Source organism: Equus przewalskii, chromosome 2, assembly GCF_037783145.1.
Source record: "Equus przewalskii isolate Varuska chromosome 2, EquPr2, whole genome shotgun sequence".
In the NCBI taxonomy this organism is placed as follows: Eukaryota; Metazoa; Chordata; class Mammalia; order Perissodactyla; family Equidae; genus Equus; species Equus przewalskii.
Window position 1 is genome coordinate 41,824,066 of NC_091832.1, and position 20,685 is coordinate 41,844,750.

Below are 20,685 nucleotides of genomic sequence, written 5' to 3' on the forward strand. Positions count from 1 at the left end.
TGATTTTTCCCGAAAATGATCTATATTGACTCAGTATCCTCTCCTAGGTTGAAAGTTGAGGGCTAAAAACCCACTGACATATGAACAAGGATTAAAAAAAGCACGACTAGGTTGGACAACTGGAAGAAAGACCCCATAAATTTGGCCTCCAAACTGTTTGGGTGCAGAGCTCGTCCAAGATCACAAGATCAGAGCAGGAGAGATCTACCGCCTTGCCCCTCGGTCGTGCTGCCCCTCGGCTGTGACCCACGTGCCTGGAAAGAGCCGTAAAAACCTACCAGACTGGCTGGAAGAAGGGAGACAGCAGCACCCGACGCGGGCAGGCTGCAGGAACGCTGCTAGGCACAGATGCTGCTGTTGCTGGAAAGTTCCCGGAAAACAGTCTGATTAGACATAACAACTATAAATGAGCTACAAAGTAGTTTTTACCCTTTGGCCTAGTAATTCCACTTCAGAAGTATACTTAAAGGAAAAATATTTTTTTAAACGCTCATAAATACTCTAGAATTAGACAGTGGTTGCACAACTCTGTGAATATATTAAAAACTACTGAATTATACACTTTAAAAGGGTAAATCTTATGGTATGTGAATTCTATCTTAATTTTTTTTTTTTTGAGGAAGATTAGCCCTGAGCTAACATCTGCCACCAATCCTCCTCTTTTTTCTGAGGAAGACTGGCCCTGAGCTAACATCCGTGCCCATCTTCCTCCACTTTATACGTGGGACGCCTACCACAGCATGGCTTGACAAGCGGTGCTTAGGTCCGCACCCAGGATGTGAACCTTGGGCTGCCGAAGTGGAACATGGGAACTTAACCCTTGCGCCACCAAGCTGGCCCCTCTTAATTTTTTTTAAAGCTTGCAAAGTGCTATTGAAAACAGCAAAAACTGGAAATAACCAAAATGCCTAATAATAGAATAATTCATATTCTGTGGCATAAACAGAATTGAACAGAAACATAGAGCTACTAAAAGGTATGTATCATGCAGATTGTCAATACATGGAAATTTAAATACGTATATAAGTGAGAGAGAGAGAGAGATAATATTAGGTGAAGAATGGACATAAAAGAGTATGTACAAACCAATTGCGGGGCTTTTATGACCCAACACAAGTCACACGTAGGTCACGTGGAGTCCAGGGGCTGAGGACACTGCCACTTCCTGTCCTTGCCAACTTGGAAGGAGAACAGCATTTCCATTTGCAAAGTATTTCTGTGGACACTATCTGATTTAATCTTAAAACAAGCCTGAAAGAGGCGGCAGGGGTCATCATCATTCTACAGAGACTGTGTTGAAGACCGCAGCCTTCAGAACTGGGACCAGAAACCCCCCTCTCTTGCCTCCACGTTGTGGGAGATCTGGATTTTCCCCACAAGTACACGAGATTTAAAAACAAAAAAACTGAAGCCTAGCTGTATCCCCACCAGTACCTCCTGGGATCACTAAAAATAAAAAGGGAGGAGGGCCAAGGAGAGAGCACTCGGCTGGCTGGCTGGCCGGCTGGCGCTCTCTCTGGTCAGGAGGCCTGGCAGCTGCCCTGAGCTCACCTTGCAGACAGCCCTGCCGACGTGGGAAGGGGAGCCGGCCCTGCTGAGTGAGCTCCTAGCCCTTCTGGCACACCAGGCTGGAAGGCAGGACAGCTGCTGTGTATCTGGAGGACCCTGGCTGCCTTGGTCCCTTGGTGAGAGGCACTGAACAGTCACTCCAACCCTCAGAGGTCAACATGCATCATGCTCCTTTCCCCAACGTTGGAACAGGGACCCTCCCAAGCAGAGACAGCTACACTGTCCTCAGGAAGTCTCCTTTCTTCCTCCTGCCAAAAAAAACACCTTCTACCCAGAGGGGAAACTAGGGCAGCAGAGAGACGGCCCCGAGCACATCCTGGCAAGAAGGCCACCGCTGAGGGCCTGGACAGACTGTGAAGCTGTCGGTGCGATGGTTAGAAGCTTGGGTTCTGAGGTGCCACAGACCTTGGATCACACTCCAGCACTCCCAAGAGAAGGGGCAGCCCAACCTGGACAGTGAGCCTTAGTCCATTAACCACACCGCCCCCCTTTCAGCAGAGCCTTTCCCAATGGCTATGATGAGGGCCAGCAGGGGTCATCTCCACACAGGGGGTAAGTGGCCCAGCCAAGGTCACTCCTCGTATGGCCCCCGGTGCCGCTTCAGGAGACCCCGGCCTGGGTACCCGGGTTCTGTGACTCTTAGGGCTCACTGCACAGGGACTCCCCAGAGAAGCACCCCAGGTGAGACTGAGAGGGAGCTGGGTACTGGGGCTGCAGGAGGTTGCCTCTTCCTTCCCTCCGCCCTTCTGTCTGTCTGTCTCTCTCTCTCCCCCTCTTGCCTATGCAGCAGCCTTGACTCTGCAGCAAACTCCGCTGGGCCAGAGGCTGCAGCAGAAAAGGAGAAAAAACCACTCACCCAGCCGTAGAGGGAGGGAGCCGGGGAAGCCGGCCTCCACCCACTGGGATGTGTGTGAGTGGGGGTGGGGGAGACAGACAAATGACCTTGCAGCTCAGAAGTCCCTTTTCCAGGGCCTGCAGCAGCTCAGAAGAAGGAAGCTCCATTTCGCAGGCCTGGCTTGCAGCCCCTTCCCTTTCCAGCACTCAGGGTGCAGTCCAGGTTGCCACCAGGAGCTGAGTCCCTCTGTGCCCACTACATAGGAGTTGGCAGGGGCAGGACCTGGAAGGGATGGGGGACGAGGTGGAGGGAGAATGCCAGCCACACTGTCTTTCTGCTTAAAGGTCAGACTGCTGGGCTCTGAATCCTTCCTCGGACACTTCCTGACCATGCTCGGTCCCACTGCAGCAGGGTGTTTACTAAGCTCACCAAACCACAGCAAGGCACTGTGACCCCAACTCCAGGAGAAGGCACAGCCGAGGCCCTGATGTGCTCAGCACAGGGCTTACTGGCCATAGTGGGGTGGCTGCAGGGTCCACAGTGCTATCCTTTTTCTCCAATCTGAACTAGAGTCTATAAGGGGCCCCTGAGGGATGGGCTCCAAATCAGGACTCGGAGAGGACAGTGAGGATCAGTGCTCGGGCCACCAGAGCTACACCAGGCCACCTCAAGATACAGAGAATGCTTGTCCTTCTGGGTCCCCAAGGCCCAGGAAAGAGAGAGAACCTACTCTTCTGCTAACAGACCCCGGTCCAGAGGCCCCGCTTGCTGTGGTGATGTGCACAGTAGCAGGAAGTCATCCCCTGTCAAACACTGTGTACGCAACTGGCAGGTGAACAGCCCGACCAGGGAGATCCAACCCCAGGACAGCTGCAGTCCTGCTGGCCCCTCTGGCCACACTCACACTGGCTGCAAGCCCCTCAGGGCTGGCGGGTCCCTGGCGGCCTGCCCTGCTCTGTGTCTCCCTTTGCCTCTGGGCTGAAGGGAGAGCTGCTGACACTTTTCCTTCACCCTCTCACCTCCTGCCCACCTTCAAGAAGACCATGGGAGCTCAGATTTCACAATGCCTTCAGGCCTAATTCCACAGTTAGTGGCGTGGCCCCGTCTCCCTGTGCCCAGCTCACTCATTTGCCCCCAGCGGAGTGAGAAAGTACTGCGCTCTGGGGCTTCGCAGCTGTGAGACTCTCCCCTCAGGACCCACACCGCACATGCCACTGGGCCTGAGCTTTGGTCCCACACAGCAGCCCTGAAGGCAGAGCCCTGGTGCCCTCCCTTCTGGACCTGGGCCATCCATCAGTTGCTGTCCAAACCCAAGGGTCTCCCTGCCTCAGGCTTGCCTTGGCAAACAGACCTGCCCAGGCCTCTGCCCGCCTTTTGGTCTTGCCTTCTGTTTTCCTTTCTCCCAAATCCAAAAGCCCCTTTGCTAGGATAAGCAGGCCTGCAGTTGGCCTAGCCCTGGCTCCATAGGGATCCTGCAAACAAACCCACAAATAGCATCAGATAGCAAGAAGGAAATGGGGTGGGAGGGCTGCAAGAAATACGACGCAACAGTGCCCACTGGTAACATCACAGCTCTTCCCCAACCCAGGGGGGGGCACAGAATGGAGCTGCCCAAAATGGGGGAGGAGAGGAGCCCTGGGGTCCCGGCCCTGCCAGTGACTGGGCCAAGCCCAGGCAGCCGAGGTGCTGGCTCCTACCCTAGCCCGCAGCAGGGGTGGCAGTGGCACCCTCCCCTTCCGCCCCATGCTCGCTCAGCACCAGAGCTGAAGTTCATCTCTCTGTAGACGAAGGGCAAGGCCCAGCACTGCCGCCAGGACGTCAGGCACACACAGGCACAAGGAGGAAACCCAGGTCTGAGCCCTCGCTGCGGATGGGAGATGTGGAAGGCTCGGGAGCGTGCCCAAGGCCACAAAGGCTCCCTGCAGTGGGGAGAGGACCTCTTTTCTGCCAAGAGTTCCAGACTAGAGTCACCCACTCTTCCCAAGGACAGCAAGGCCCTCTGAGGTCTGGCTCATGAGGTCCTGCCTGATCACCCAGCCCACCATTCCTCCCCTCCCCTGCCTCCCACAGCAGCACCTGCCTGCATCATTCATTCTGGAGTTTGTCCCATTATCTCCCCCAATGAATCTGCAAGGCACCAGGGGACAGAGGCTGGGTGTCATGCCTCTCTATATCCCCACAGCCCTGGCACAGAGCTTCCAGCACTAAACACACATTCAAAGAGGAAAGGAGAGAAAGCTAAAGAGAGTAACCAAGCAAAAGAGAAAGAAAAAGAGGAAAAGGCAAAGGGAAACAGACAGACCTCCTGGCCCCCAACGGAGGCCAGAGGAGTGGGGGCCCTCCTCCACCCAGGCACACACTGTGGTGTCGGGACAGTGGCCTTGGCACTCCTGCCCTGGCTGCAGAGGGCAGTGACAGGAATGACCTGGAGGAAGTGGTGCAGAGCCTGGTGCTGCAGCCAGACAGCCTGCCCCCAGGACCCGGCCCCACCACTTCCTGCCATGTGACCTTGGGCATATCATCAAACCTTATCTGTAAGTGGAGGCTAATAATAGCAACCATCTCATACAGCTATTAGGACACAGTAAGAATCAGCTTTTATTATTTTGGGTAAGAACCGATGCTTTGAACATACACAGACAATGCTCAAAAAATTTGATGAAATCACAGAATACCAGAGTTCAAAGGGACCTTAGCTGTTCTCATCTACACAACCTGCTCATCTCACAGACGACGGAAGTGGCGTGCTGAGGTCACCCAGGTGTAGGCAGAGATGGGGCCTACCACTCAGGTGTCCTGACTCCCAGGCCAACACTGCTCATTCAGTTGGAATTTATTCAGCACTTCCAAGGTGTGTGCCAGGTGCCAGAGCACAAGTGGCCTGGAACCTACAGTCTGGTGGGAGAGACAGACTGGGCAGGGATAAGATGAAGAGAAGAGTGAGGAGGGGCAACAAAGGGCGGCATGGGGCGCTCTGATAGCGTCACGGGAGTGGACCTTGTCAGGACGGCCAGCAGAGGCTCCCGGAGAAAGTGACCACTGAGCTGAGAACTAATGAACGAGAGGGATCGGAAGGTGAGGAGGAGACGAGGAGAAGCATTCGAGGCAGAGGGTGCCGCCTGTGCAAGCAGGAAAGTCTGAGGAGCCCTCAGGCCGCTCTGACGGTCTCCACCACACTGACTTGGTGAAACCCAGGTTAACCTCCGGCGTTCACTGCTTGCCAGTTGTTCCAGCGTCTGGGGCACGTTTACGTACCTGGACCGCCTGTTTCCCCCAAGGGCAGCAGTGACTATTTTGGGTGTGCCTGCAGGCACCCTGGAGTTTAGCACGGTCCAGAGCTGCACACAGCAGGCCCTAGAGAAAGACACCTGCAAAAACTCCCCTCTGGGAAGCACTGGCCAAGGCGCAGAGGCCGGGCTGATCCTCCAGCCCTGCGGGGCCCAACACCTCACCAGACACGGCGCGGGGGGTGGGAGGGAGCTGAGGAGCCTCGGAGCGCAGGACCACTCACGCACCTTCTGCATCCACCGTCTCTTTCATGATGATCTCCACCCGCTCCACGTAGTGCCGGTTCCACAGGCCATCCAAGAACTTGCGGTTCTGGTCTCGGAAAGGCAGGATCTGAGCCACGGCCTGCCAGGAAAGGAGACTGGTTGTGCTGCAAGGCTCTTCTCAGGATGAAGAAGGAATCTTGACTCCCAGGAAGGGCCCCAAACCTCTCTACTCCCTGCTCAGAGAAGACGCTCTCTGGAACAACGGTCCCTGACTCCAGAGCTTCACAGCCCAGTGAGGACTCCAGGAACTTTTAAGTGACCTCCACAGGGTTACGGCTTTTTATTTTGCCAAGAAAGAAAATAGTTAAGATTATTTCTCTTCTATTACCATCGACTTTTAATAAGAGAAAGACATTTTAACACCAAAAATAGAGCAAGAAAAGCTTCAAATGGAATACATTCAGCATTTTCTTCTCATTTCCCATAAACAAGGGAAAAACCTTCCCAGGACAGGCACTGGTCTAAGGACCACTCTCTGGGAATACTACAACTCCACATGGGGCTGGATGGAAAGCAACGCCTCTGTCCCAAATGGTTAGGTGCTGCCCACCCACGTGGCCCTGGCTCACCAGCATGGTGGGGCCCAAGAATACAGGTGCACCTTCTTGCTGGGGTCCTGATGTCCTGAGGGGCTTAGAGGGCACGTTCAGAGTGAAGTGGCCAGCTGACCTGCATCCCCCAGGAGGTCGGCCCCATCCTCTGTCACAGGGCCTGACTAAGAAGCATGGACTTAGGGTCCCTGTTCAGGTTTAAGACCTTCTTACCAGCCTTCTGGCTCAAAACAGAACTCAGGAAGAAAAAGATATTGAAACAAGGCAGGTAGGTATGGAATAAGAAGTTAACTGCATTCCCACAGCAGGCCCAAATGGAAGCCAGGCCCAGATACTAGAGTCTCGGGGCCACCTCTGCAGAGGCTGCAGGACCTAGACCCTGGCTGGAAACATAGAGGACGGGATGCACAAGAGAATAAGCGGCTGGACACAGGGACAAGGGGCAAGCAGTCTGGCCCTTGCTGCTCACCACTTTTCCTTTGCTCTCTCACCTCCTGCCCACCTTCAAGACCACCACGGGAGCTCAGATCTCACGGTGCCTTCAGGCCTAATTCCGTGGTTAGTGGTGTGGCCCTGTTGATGGGGTCTACATGTGCCCAGCTCACTCCAACCTGGCAGGCTCCTGGCTGAAGCTCACCTGCTTGCCCAGGTAATGGTCCACCCGGTACATCTCCTCTTCTTGGAAAAAGCTCCCAAGTTCTGTGGCCAGCTGCTGGGCTGAGAGGAGGTCATGGCCAAAGGGTTTCTCAAGGACAACCCGCAGCCAGGCGCCTGGGCCTGGACGGCAGCTGCTGTTGATGTTACAGGCAATGTCTGCATAGGCGAAGGGCGGCACCGAGAAATAGAAGATCCTGCCAGCCTCCCAGAGGCCTTCGCGTTGGACCCGTGCCTCAATGTCCTTGTTCAGAGCCAGATAGTCTTCACTCGTCTTTAGGTGGCGGTACTGGCTCAGCTGCTGGAACTGATCCTTGAGCTCAGCACAGCGAGGGGGTGCTACATCCTTGGGGCAGGAGAGGGACTCCAGGACCTTGGCCATGAACTCTTGGCCCTTCTCGGTGGTCGTCAGAGCACTCCCATGGAAGCTAAAACTGTGGCCCTTCCCTGCCTCATCCAGGTAGAGCTGGAATAGGCCCTGCCATAAGTATTTTTTGGCCAGGTCCCCAGTTGCTCCCAGCAGGATTATGGAGACATGTCCCTGGTGCTCCTGGGCCTGCAGGCAGACCAGAAGGGCCATGAAAACTGCCACTGTGAGCATCTTCCAAAAGCCTGGGTGCCTGGGAAAGACAGACAAGGAAGAAGGAAAGATCAGACACGGCTCAGGTGGCTGTGATGTGGGGGGTAAACTCATTTCTAGGCCAACAAACATTTCCTGCCTGGCAAGAAACAGCCAAGTGTTCCTCAGAAAAATATTCTAGGACCACAGCTTCCCCCTCCTCCCTCAACAGCTTGGCTCCTGTGCCAGGAAGCCAGTGGGTAGGAAGCCTGCCCTGTGAACAGGGCCCATGCCCAGGAATGGGGTAGGCCACTTGCTAGAGACGGACCATTTTGCTGCAGGAGCATGGGAAAGTGACATAAGCCACCAGGGAGGCCCATGGGACTGCCATGGGATTGGAGCTGTCCACTTTACGAGCAAGGCCAGTCTCATCCATGGGCACAGGTTGCCTCGACCACTGGGGCAGCTCAGAAATGGTAGCAGGACCTTAAACGATGGCTGGAACTGTGACCACCTCCTCTCACTTCTCTTTTTGCTTTTCTTATGTTTACTGGGCTCCAATCACAAAATGACCACTAATAACTGCCACAGCACAATGAGTAAAAACGCAGACTCTGGAACCAACTGACTGAGTCTGAATCCCAGCTCAACCCCTTACTAGCTGTTTGACTTCGGACAGTTATTTAACCTCTCTGTACCCCCGTTTCCTCATCTCAAACACAGGTAATAGTGGTACCTACATCATAGAGCTGTTATAGGGATAAAATGAGTTAATATTTATAACATGCTTAGGACAGCGCCTAACACCTATTAAACACTATATAAGTGGTGGCTCTTATTACAGGATATTAATAATAGCAATGACTACTGAATGCTAGCATGTGCCAAACACAGAACTAAGTACTTCTGTGCATTAGATCTCACTGAATCTAGACAAGAACCCTGAAAAGAACCAGTGGAGTGGGTACTATTAGGGTCCCCCTTGTGCAGACAGAAAAGCTGAGACTCAGGCAGGTAAAGGTCCCATGGCGAGAAGGTGGGGGAGCCGGACAGGTACCAGGCTCCCTGCCTCCTGGGCTGACACGTGGCCATTGCATGCTGGGCCTCCCTGAGGGAAGCTGAACACCTTGGCTGGTTTTCAGCCTAATCTGAAGCAGCTGACAGTTCGAAAGGCGAGAGGCCTCGGACCTGTCACAAACGCACAGAGGATTTGCTTTCTCTGGACTTCTGCTCTGATCAAGGCTGTAGGGCTTGATGTGCCAATTCCTACCCCACGGCTCTCCCATTCTCCAATGTCCCAGCAAGGCCAGTGCTTGGAGGGAAAGGTAGAGGAAGTGAGGAGGAAAGGAATCATGCCAGCGACGGGGCTCTCAGAAGTTGATGGGGGAAGTGGGGCCCAGCCTAGGGCACGGGAGGGAGTCATGAAGAAGGAACTAAGATTACTGATTTGGCACCTATTATATGGCAGGCATTCCACCACATAAAGAATTAACAAAATCCTCAACAATGAGGCTGCTATACAGATAGGGAAATTGAGATTTAAGAGATAACAGGAATCTACAAAAGGCTCTGCAGACCTGGCCAGGTTTCCTTCCTGCATCCCTATATCATCCCCTACATCGAGGGACCAGAGCTACCCCCCAACTCTGACATCAGACCCCCTCCTTCCACTTTCCCTTTGCCTCTTCCTCATCTCTCTTGTGGTCCATCCCCAAGATGGCCCCAGTTACTGGCCAAACCAAGAAGAGGATCCAACAACAGTGTTTGCACCAGAAGCCACAGGACACCAGACATTTCCATTATTGGAGCTTTAACTGGAGGATCAAGGGACCACTTGAGTGGCCTCCAAGCCTTCTTCCACTTTCCCTTTATCGGCTCTCCCCCCTAAATCCACAAATGGACCACAGGACCATTCTACTTTCTTTTCCTGCTTTCCAATCCCTGTCCTTGGCCGAGCATTTCTTTCACAAGTGGCAACTGCCCCTGTCTGGAGGGAAGGAAAAGCTGCAAGGTCAGTGCGGGAGAGAGGCAGCAAGAAATGTGAAGCCCAGAGAACAGCCTGGAGAAGGAGGAGCCGCCAGCTGGCAAGCTGCATTTCAGAGCTCCTGACGGGATACTGTGGCCAGGGCTCCTGACGTGCCTGGTACAAGGGGAGGAGCTCAGGAACCTCAGAGCGCCTGGCGCAGAAGAGGGAGCCCCAAGGGCCCGCACCTCTACCCCCAGCCAGAAGACTGCAGGAAGCCATGATGGATGGCTGCCTGGCCTGAACTCCGATGCCGGCCCTCTATTTAACCCCGTGCTGACTCGGAAGTCTGCTGCAGTCTTCCCTGACCAGTGCTGTTCCAGGTGCCCAGTGCTCAGGTTAGCTGCTCTTACCTATTGCTTACATCCCCTATTGCTTACATCCCCAGAATTCCTTTAAACAAGTACAAATCCGCAACATCAGTTGTTGTAACGTGGTTGCTTACTCTGTGGTGCTACATAACCAGGCAACAACTCTTTCCTAAACTGTGTGGGTGGTGTGTGTGCACATTTCGTCTTTCTATTACCATGTGTTTTTTGTGTTGTTTTTTTTTTTTGAGGAAGATTAGCCCTAAGTTAACATCTGCCACCAATCCTCCTCTTTTTTCTGAGGAAGACTGGCCCTGAGCTAACATCCTTGCCCATCCTCCTCTACTTTATACGTGGGACGCCTGCCACAGCATGGCTTGCCAAGCAGTGCCATGTCCGCACCCGGGATCTGAACCAGCGAACCCTGGGCCACCGAAGCAGAACGTGTGAATTTAACCGCTTCACCACCACCGGGCCGGCCCCTTTAATACCATGCTTTTTAACTTTAACGGTGTTTCTCAAACTTTAACGTGCATACAAATCTCTTGGGGATCTTTTTAAAATGCAGATTCTAATGCAGAGGGCCCAGGAGGTAGGGGCCTGAGGTGCTGACAGCTCATTCAAAGCCACAGTTTGAGGAGCAGACTCTGGGTTACTGAGCAGTGGCTCCCACCAGAGGGGGGCATCAAGATCAACTGGAGGGTTTTTCAAAATACACACACCTGGCCTCCTACCCGCTTCTCCAGGCACTGAACTTCTGACTCGGTAGGTCAAAACATGGGTATTTCCCACCAGCCTCGAATGCTCTAGACCTGCCCATCCCCCTGCAACAGCAGACTAACTACTGAGAGCCTAATAAAAACACCCAGCGTTTACCGAGTCGTCAGCGTGTCCAGAGGATTCACAGGCACTGTCTGAATCTTTCCTCAAAACAGTTTTGTGAAGGGGGCTCAGCAACGATGCCCAATCTACAGATGAGGAAACTGGTAGGTAAAGCCGACTGTCGAGTCACAAAGCTCGAGCCCCCCGTCACTGTAGCTTCCTTAGAGGAACGTGGCATTTGGGTCAGAGGACCCGGGCTGAGGGCCACCTCCCAGCTGTATGACCTAATTAAGTCACCTAGTCAGCTTGGGAGCACGTTTCCTCATCTATAAACGGGGCTAATACCACCAAACTAAATGGGGTGGGGGGGGGGTCGAGATTAGCTGAGGGGATACATGTGACAAAAACCCTATCCGAATGTTAGCTAATTAAGTTAACCCACCGTAAAGTGGCTCCTGGCCCCCAGGGGTGGCATGACGCCATCGCGGCAGGAGGAACTACAGTTCCCGGATCTCCGGGGCTCGAGCCGGCCCTGCAGGCAGCACCCCTGGCAGCACCCCATAGTTACCTAACGCTCACGCCCCGCCCTCGAGCACGGAGACTGCATGGTTATCCTCCCCACGGCCCCAACAGGGAACCAACCAGGCCCGGAGAGGCCCAGTGGCGTCCAAGGCAAGAGCAGGGCCCAGCCGGCCCCTGGAGCAGAGATGAGGTCACAGGGAAGCCAGCCGGCTCCAGCCTTCCGCGCCCCCACTCCCGCGGTCTACACCGCTCTCCTGCTGCGAGGCCCTGCTTCGGAGGCTTTTCTGAAGCACTTCACCCGCCTCCCTCCTGCTCTGACAAGAATGGGCTTGTGAAATAACTCTTCCAAAATTACATCCTCGAAGCTAGCCCAAAGCATGGAAGTGGCATTCCAAGGGCTGATGCTGCTATAAATCGCTTCTATTTTTAATAAATAACTAAGAAAACCCTTCGTGAAAAGTTTGAGAAGCTCCGGGACGGAAGGACAGCGTGTGAGACTGTGAACTGCAGCGCGTGGTCAGTCTTCTCCAGGCACGGCCTCCAACACTCGCTCACCCTCGCTGGGCCTCAGCTCCCTCACCCGGGAAGGCGTCTAAGGCCTAGTGTCCAGAGAAAGGAGACAGACAACCTCTCTGGCTCAGGGAGACGCCCGCGGCCTTTCTGTAAGGGCAGTGAAGTGCGCAAAGCCTGCGGCCAACGCGGCAGGGCAGGGGTAGAAGACGAAAACATGAAGCAAGGGGCGTGACCGGGCGCCCTCCAGAACTTAGGGTAAAACTTTCTGATGCTCTAACTTCAGTGTGTGGAGGACAGGATCTCATTTACAACAATTCTTAATCCAGATACTTGCTGGAAATACACAAGACTACAAAACAAGGCGCTGGGGGGCATCCTCCAGGGAGCCACAAAGACGATCAGCCGACAGGCTCAGCGCAGGGTCAGGGCTGGCTGGGCACGTGTCCACATCCAGGGCCCCTTTCACTGCCCCCAACTCCAGGCTGAGAGACCTCCTGGGAGGCTCACCTGTTAAAGTACGGCTCTGCTAACATCCTCCAAGCTGTGAACACTGACCTGGCCAGCCAGAGGGCCTGGGTCAGAATCAGGGTTCCAGTCTCTGTTTCTGCCCAAGGGGAAGAGAAAGATGTGGGGAGCACCCATGCAGCCGTGCCTGGCGTCCTAGCTGAGCTAGCTCGTGCTGGCACGCCGGCGGCACAGTGGCTTCCGGTGAGCCTGGAGGAGCAGCTCTGGTCCTCGACTCCCAGCAGACGAGGGTGGGAGAAAGGAGCAGGCAGGTGAACGTCAGAGGCTGGGGCTCTTTCCCAACACAGCACCGGCACCTTTGACCTCTGCCTTCTATTTGCAAGGCAGGAAGGAAGAAGGGAAATTTTCTTCAAATGACAGCCCATAAGCTTGGAATTTTTTACTTTATTTTATTTTTTTTGGTGAGGAAGATTGTCCCTGAGCTAACACCCGTTGCCAATCTTCCTCTTTCCTCTTGAGGAAGACTGTCCCTGAGCTAACATGTGTGTCAATCTTCCTCCATTTTGTATGTGGGACTCTACCGCAGCATGGCTGGATGAGCAGTGCATAGGTCTGCGCCCAGGATCCGAACTCATGAACCCTGGGCTGAGAAAGCAGAGTGTGTGAACCCAACCACTACGCCACTGGGCTGGCCCTTAGCTTGGAATTTTTAAAAGAATATGTGGGAGTAAAACAAGAGTTCAAACTAAGATCATCTCTAGCTAAAGTACAAGGGGATGTGCCCAGTCCCTTCTACAATCACAAACTCAAGTATCTCTCCTGCACTCTTTCCTTCTTGTTCTGGTCCATGTGTGCCAAACACACCCACGCAGAAGCAAGTCAAACCCTTCTTCAGAGAACTGTGATCTGCATTCGTTCCCCTCAGGGCTAGACTGGACACAAAAGCCGCGAGATCACAGGCTCTAGCGCCCTTTTTCCTCCCTAATCTTGGAGAATCCTTATTCCCATCACCTCTTTAGATACCCGTCTTGGGTCCCTATGCCCCAAATGGAGTGCTGGAGCCACCTCATACCTGCGCACAAGATTGGACCGCTAAATTTCCCAGAATTTTTCAAGACAGTTGTTAAACAGTGCCGTTATTAAAAGCCAAATGATACAAATTTATAACCAAATAAGTTATATTAAAAACAAAGGTAATAAACCCTCAAAACTCATCAATGCCTAATGATTTGACTACATTTTGCTGTTACGTATGCTCTTGACTTTATTTACATCTATTGTATCCGTAAGGTGAGGATACTCTACAATGGTGTCTTTGAACTGGCCAGCATGGGAATACTTATCTCAGATATTGGCAAATGCTCCCCACCCCCTGCAAAGTTAGTTGTTAAATATTCACCAGCACACAACTGCCTACACACTAAGTCTTTATTTCCAGTCTGGACTTTCTCCCCCTAAACTCCAGATTCATAGAATCAACTGTTATTCGGACATCATTAGCTGGATGTATAGAGGACCTACTGTGTTCAAAACTGAACTGACTTATCTCCCAACCTGCTCCAAATGCAGATTTTCCCCATCCTCAGTAAATGGGAACTCTATCCTTCCAGGTGCTCAGGCCAGAAACCTTGGAGTCATTCGGTCTGTCAACAAATCCTATAGTTTCTGTCTTCATAATTTACCTAGACTACGACTGCTTCTCACCACCCACCACCACTCCACTCGGTCCTGGCCACCATCACCCCTGTCGGAGTTACTGTAGGAACCACCTAACTGGCTCCCGTTTCTGTCTCTGCCTGAATACAGCAGTCACAGGGATCTTTTCACAGCATCAGTCAGGTCAAGTCGTTCCTCTGTTCAGTGGTCTGCAGGGTCTACACATTCTGGCCTGTTACCTCTTTGATTTCTTCTCCTGCTACTCTGCCCCTGTCTAGGTTCCAGCCACCCATCCTCCTGCCTCAGGGCCTTTGTACTTGCTGTTCTCTCTGACTGACCTACTTTACCCCACAGATGTCCACATGGTTCACTGCCTCACTACCTTCAATTCTTTGCCGAAATGTCACCTTGTCAGTGAGGCTTTCTCAGCCCACTCTGTGTGAAACTGTGAACCTGCCACCCCCATTTCATCCCCTGCCTTACTTCTCTCCATAGCACACATCACTTTCTAATATACTGTATGTGACAAGTATATTTACTTTGTTTATAGTCTGTCGCCTCTCCCCTCTAGAATCTAAGTGCCAATAAGGACAGGGGTTTTTGTGTTTTGTTCACTGCATATCTCCAGTATCCAAAATAGGGCCTGGTACACAGAAGGCGCACTATAAATATGTGCTGAATGAACAAGTACATCCCATTTGCACAAGACCACTGTCACTCGTATATGAGCTACCCGGATTTGAATGACAGCACAAAGGAATAGATCTCTAATGGTGACTTCAGCACTGTGACACAGCACGCAGTGGCAGCGGCTTACTACTTGCAACAACACCATTAATAAGAAGAAGTGTTTATAAAGTATTTAACTACATGCCAAATGTGAGGCTAAGAGCTTGACACGTACCGTGCCATTTAATTCTCGCCACAACCTGTGAGGCAGGTGCTATTAGCAGCCCCATCTTAGAACGAGTAGGGAGGACACTAAGGTGCAGAGAGGCAAAGTAACTCACTGAGAGGCAGGCGGCTTAGAGGAGACGGGATCTGAATACAGGCAGACTGGCTCCAACGCTCACCTCCCACCTTCCTGCAAAATGAGTGACGACAACCCCATAGGGCAAACTCTAAAACACCGTATTAAGTGCGGACACTGACTGCTCCTCCAAAGGCGTGGACCCACAGTGGTTTAAACAGATGGGCTATTTCTCTCACGTAAGCTGGCCAAGCTGCCAGGCAGCTCTGCCCCCTGAGGTCGAGCTGCCCTGAACACTCACTGCAGTGAATGACCCCGGCCTCACGTGTCCACTTCGCCTAACAGTGATTCACTCTCCTTCCTTCTGACGTCATGAAGACCTGCGTTTAAGCCTGAGTTGCTTTGCTAAAACTGGAGGGCCCGGGGGGTGGGGGGAGGAGAGCGTGGCTAGTTTCTTGGAGAACTGTTTAAGTTGAGAACTTGAGTTCAAATCTTTGCTCTCCCATTTAGTAGCTGTGTGACCTCACACAAGCTATTTAACCTCTCTGTACCTCAACCACAGAGCGGAAAAACAAGTCGATAAGAAGCACAAAATGAGATAATCCATCTAGAGCACTTGGCACGATGCTTTGGCATACAGTAAGCACCCAAGAAGCGTGAGCTTCTATCATTAAACCAATGGCATCATGAATAAAGGGACTTTTCTTGTTAGCTTCTTGGAACTGCTGCAAAATCAGTCAACCATCCCACAACAGAAAACATGCCAAGGAGTAGCTCCATCGACAGCTTCAAGACCTTCCAGTTATAGAGGAAAAACCAGAGGGACATAACGCTGAGTTGGTTAGAGTCCCCAGCCCAGCCCTAGAGGGGTTTATCATGTGGCCCAAAGAATACGGGGTAAAGAGGAGACCCCCAACTCTGTAGGCCTAGGCCTTCCACTCAACTGCTCAGGGCCTTTTTCCAGCTGTAAAATGGGGGTCATCCACCTCATGTTAATGTCTGGCAAAAAAAACACAGATTATGGCTGTGAAAATACTCTGGGAGGCTATGGAGGTGAGAACTCTCCTGGACAAACTGTCACCTGGCTCCCAACTCAGGGCAGCAAAAAGCAAAACCAGACTCCCTGCTCTGCCCCTGGGTTAGGGTCTGGCCCGGCCCAACCCATGGTGAAGCCCGGGACACTCAGCCACATTTTGCCTCATTCAAATTCCATCAATAAAGTGAGAAGCGACAAGACCACAGAGGACCAAAGGTGCCCCTTGGTTTCCCTTTTAAAAGGCCACCTGACTGGAAGAGTCACTCAGCAGAACTCCAGTCTTTGGATAAAAATAACGTTAATGTTTGCCCAGAGCGGTTACTGGTTGAGCAATCGTGGACCTCAAAGAAAGTTACACAAAGCACTGAAAAATGAGCTCTGTTCAGGCCAAACACCGAGCATTTTTATCTCAGGCTCTCCTAAAACTTTCCAAAAGATTAGCCTCATGAGATCAAAAGTTCCATCAGCCATCCATGGCTGCAGAGAACGTAGAACATAATTTAAAACACGCCCACTTTCATCAGTTTTGCCTCATTTGCTGGGTCTCAGGAGCCACGGCCTGGCGTGGGGATGGGGGGTCGACAAGGAGCTTAGGCTTATGATTTTTCCACAAGTTCTCATTTCCGGCTAAACATTCAAGTTTGAGCGAGCTGCTTTGCAGGGATGCAGACAGCTCACTTCTGGAACACCATTCCCTGGATGCGTGCATCGGAAACGCTGATTGGAACCCGAAGGCAAATGCCAAAGATGAAGCAGATCTCAGAAAAAAAGCCCTGAAATCCCCCTCTCATTGAACTGAACTCCCGAATTCAGACCCTGATCTGGACCAGCCTCCAAGGGCCGGGCTGCCTCCTGCCGCCCGCATCCGCAGGGAGAAAGTGGAAGACTTGGGAATCGGGGCGGGCTCTGCCCGGCCGGGGCCGGAGCTCGGCGGGAGCTGGGTGGTGGCCGAGGTGACACCTTCCAGCAAATGCCCGAGGCTTTTGCAGCCGCGCGTGGCCAGCCTCCGGGCCGGCCGCCCGACCCACCGAGCTGGGCCGGCCCAGCGCGGGCGCGCGGCCGCTGTTGGGCTGGAAACGACGCCCGAGGCCAGAGGAGCCGTGGAGAGAGGGGGAGGCAGCTTACTTCATCTCGCCCGTCAGAGCCGGCCGCTTCTCCGGGAAACGCTGCGGGCGGCGCGGCGCTGCGGGCCGGGCGCGGGCCAAGCGCGGGCCCCGCGCATCCTCTTCCGCGGGCGCGGCCTGCCCGACAGGTGCGCGTCACGCGGCCCCGCGCTGGACGCGCGCTCGGGTTTCGCCCGCCGAGCCGGGGGCGCGAGCGGGGAGGGCGCGAGGCCAAGGCCAGTCCGGCTGCCCCTTCCCTGCCCAGCCCGAGCCGCAGGAGCGTCCGGAGCTCCGCGGCTCCACCGGCCCAGGCCTCAGAACACCGGCGCCGTGGCGCGCGCGCACTGGAGCCCCTGGCGAGGGGTGCGCGCGCAGGGGGCGAGGGGTGCGCGCGCAGGGGGCGAGGGGCGCGCGGCGGAGACGGAGGCCGAGGTGCAGGCGAGACCACGCCCCCTAGCTCGGGGTCGCCGGGGTAGTAGGCGGGGCCTAGCGAATGATTCCTTGGTTCGCGTGGGTCGGCGGGACTTCCGAGTGAAGTGGGCGGGCACTTGGCCCTCCTCCCTCGCAGCCGCAGCCCTTCTCTCCGGCCCTGCGTTTTGCTGTACATAGTAGGGGCTGTCTTCTGCGACGCACGAGAGCCCCAGAAGTGGCCCAGGAAAGTAGTTGTGTCGTGGAGGAAACCTGGAGCCGGGTTGCTGGCTCCTCCCCAGGACCTGGCATCAGCTGTGGGACCTGGAACGGGTTACCTGACCTCCCCAGGCCTCGCTTTTCTCCATCTATAGAACCAGCGGCTTACTTCATCGCATTTTCAGCGTTCACAAGTAGTGATCGAAGTGTCCCGGGAGCACACTATTGCCACGCCTCCACCAGACAGCTTCAAATCTCTGCTTACACCCTGTGACCTTGAAGACGCTAACCTGAGACTGTCTCTTCATCTGTACAATGGGTGCGATGGGAGTACCCGCCTCAGGGGTTATCTTGGCCTCTGATAAGTGCTCGGGAAACGGTAGCTTGCACCTGTGCGGCTTTAATAGAAATATAGTACATGGGAATAAGGCCTTCTCTGTATGGCGCGGTGAGGTGTATAAATGAGATAAAATGGTCAGCTGCCTCTCACGGCACTCAGTGGATGGCAGCCCAATCCTCTTCCCCGCTCCTACCTTTATCATTCAGTGTGTGACCCTCATCTTGCAGCAACCTTGTGCCCACTTTTCTCCCAGCCCTACGGTGCTGTCAGTGCCCCCAGTGGGGCCTCAGCCATTAGGGAGGCAGCTGTTCCTTACTGCCGTGGCCCTTTCTCTCAGAAGCCCTGAGTGACTGTGGGTTTGATAAGACAGGGCCACTGCTGCACTGACCAGCCAGACCACCCAGGGCCACCTCCTGGACCTCCCTACTCCTAGGGCATCTTAGATGTGTCCCTTCTCCAGACCCACCTTCCTCCCACCCCGGAGACAGGAGAATGAATGCATGGTCACCTCTGCTGACGCTGGGCCACCAAAGAGAGGGGAGTCTCACCAGAGAGAGAAAATTTATAGCAGCTTTCTATTTCATGAAGCTTACAATTGAGCTAGGGGCGTTGGCAACCAGCAGAGGGAACTTGGCAGTGGCAAGCAGAACTAAGTGGAGCCAACAGGTGTGATTACCACACAGGATGTTGGGCAAGAGGGTTCCAGGAAAGCTGGAGAGCTGAGGGGGCTGGGCCCCCATATCACCAAGGCCAGGGGCCATCTGAGGGCCTGTAGCGGGCTGCTGGGCCTCAGAAAGGATTTGGGCCATACTGGGTGAGACCTGTGCAGAGGGTCAAGGAGCTAGGTGCCCGCTGGGCTGCCTCCACGCTGCAAGTAGGCAGGAGGGTTTAGGGCAGGGGCCAGCAGAACCGGACTGGGCGATGCCAGGACTCTTGGCCGAGAGCCCTTCTCATGCTCCATAACCCTGGATGCACCCGGCACCCACACAACTATGTAAACTGGGGCCTAGGGAGATGGGAGGAGTCAGGCGTGCAGAGACTCAGATGAGGCAAGGGGACTTTCCCCAGATCCCTGTGCAGCCATCACAAGGCCATCTTTTAAAATATCCCAAAGCCAAGTCAACTGCAACCAGCTTATTAAGAAAATGTGTGTGTCCCCTTAGGTGTCACTTAGGTGGGGTGGGTTTTGAGGACTGACGTGAAATGAGCCTAGGTGTCACAGCTGTTCTCCTCACTGTTTCTTCCACTCGCACACATCATGGAGATGTTTTCATTTCTCTGCCCTCTTCCCTCACCTTAGTGCCAATCTCAGTCTCCCCCCGACTCTGTACCTTCTGGTCTGATCCGGACCATTGTTTTGCTTTCTTTCCATCATGAAAACAATTTGGTCTCATCCAGGTGTGAGAGTATTGCCCCCCAAAATCTAAAACCTCGTGCGTGTGGGCCTTGTGAGTGGCTTCAGCACATTTGCCTACCTGAAGCTTTTCTCATTTCTGCACTAAGAGTAGCTGCAAGACATGCCAGGCCACATCGCAAGGATCTGCGTGTGCCCCAAACCCTCTGAAGGAAGCCGGAAGAAAGATGCCCCTTGGGGGTCCTGTGACCCGAACTGTATCTGTGGCTTATCCCACACTTGTCAAGGAGCGCCCTGGAGCTCTCTTCGTGAAGCTATTTTTCCTCCTCCTAAACTGTGGGCTAGGCAGAAGTCAGGGTTACCTCAGCCTGCTTCACAGACATGGAAAGTGAGACCCAGAGCGATGAATGACTCACAAGAGATGTCTGCAAAGTTAGAAATAAAATCACGTTGCAGTTTCTATTTTCAGGCACCACTCACTAAGTCAGCTCTACTACTCGCTCACTCTTTGCTTTCTGCGTGGGGTCGGGGGGAAGGAGAGAACAGGCGCTGTGGATTTTCAACCACAAGTAGGTCTTTTCATCCCCAGACATGAGAAAGCTCAGAACTCTTTTTTTTTTTTAACATAGGCTTCACAAAGTCTACATAAAGTAGCTATGTATTAGTTTTCTATTGCTGCCATAAAAATCTACCACTATTTAGTGGCTTAAACAATGCAGATGTGTTATCTTATAGTCCTATAGATCAGAAGTCCGATGTGGGTCTCACTGGGCTAAAGCAAGGGGTCACAGGGCTGCATTCCTTTCTAGGGGAGCCCTTTTCTTGCTCGTTTGGGTGTTGGCAGAATTGGGTTCCTTGCTATTTGAGGACTGAGATCCCTGTTTCCTTGCTGCCTGTGAGCTGAGGGCCATTCCCAGTTTCCAGAGACTACCACATTCCTTGGCTTGTACCCCCTCCTCCATCTTCAAAGCCGGCAGTGGAAGGCAGAATGCTTTCAGTCTCTCCTCCTTCTGTTGCAGCTTCATCTCTCTGACCCAGTGGGGAAGGGCCTCTGCTTTCAAGGACTTGCGTGATTAGATTGGATTATCCTCAGATTATCCAGGATAAACTCACCATCTCAGAGTCCAGACCCTTCACCATACCTGCCAAGTTCCTTTTGCCATGTAAGGTGACATGTTCACAGATTCCAGACATTAGGGCCTGGACATCTTTATGGAATCATTA

General features: G+C 53.5%; 1 protein-coding gene and 1 long non-coding RNA gene across 2 annotated transcripts in view; one reads left to right on the top strand and one right to left on the bottom strand.

Annotated features, from left to right (window-relative positions):
* H6PD (hexose-6-phosphate dehydrogenase/glucose 1-dehydrogenase) overlaps window positions 1-17,801 on the bottom strand; it is a 32,513-nt gene extending 14,712 nt beyond the window's left edge. The window contains exons 1-3 of the mRNA XM_070610908.1: window positions 17,163-17,801; window positions 7,147-7,783; window positions 5,920-6,037 (exon numbers count right to left, since the gene is read on the bottom strand). Coding sequence (XP_070467009.1) covers window positions 5,920-6,037; window positions 7,147-7,783; window positions 17,163-17,167 — 760 coding nt within the window. The 5' untranslated portion in view covers window positions 17,168-17,801. The remainder of the gene's footprint in view (window positions 1-5,919; window positions 6,038-7,146; window positions 7,784-17,162) is intronic.
* On the top strand, window positions 9,898-13,589 carry LOC103549084 (uncharacterized). Its single transcript, XR_544424.2, has 3 exons — window positions 9,898-10,083; window positions 10,622-11,039; window positions 11,509-13,589. It is a non-coding gene; the product is annotated as an uncharacterized lncRNA (long non-coding RNA).
* Window positions 17,802-20,685: the final 2,884 nt, after the last annotated feature.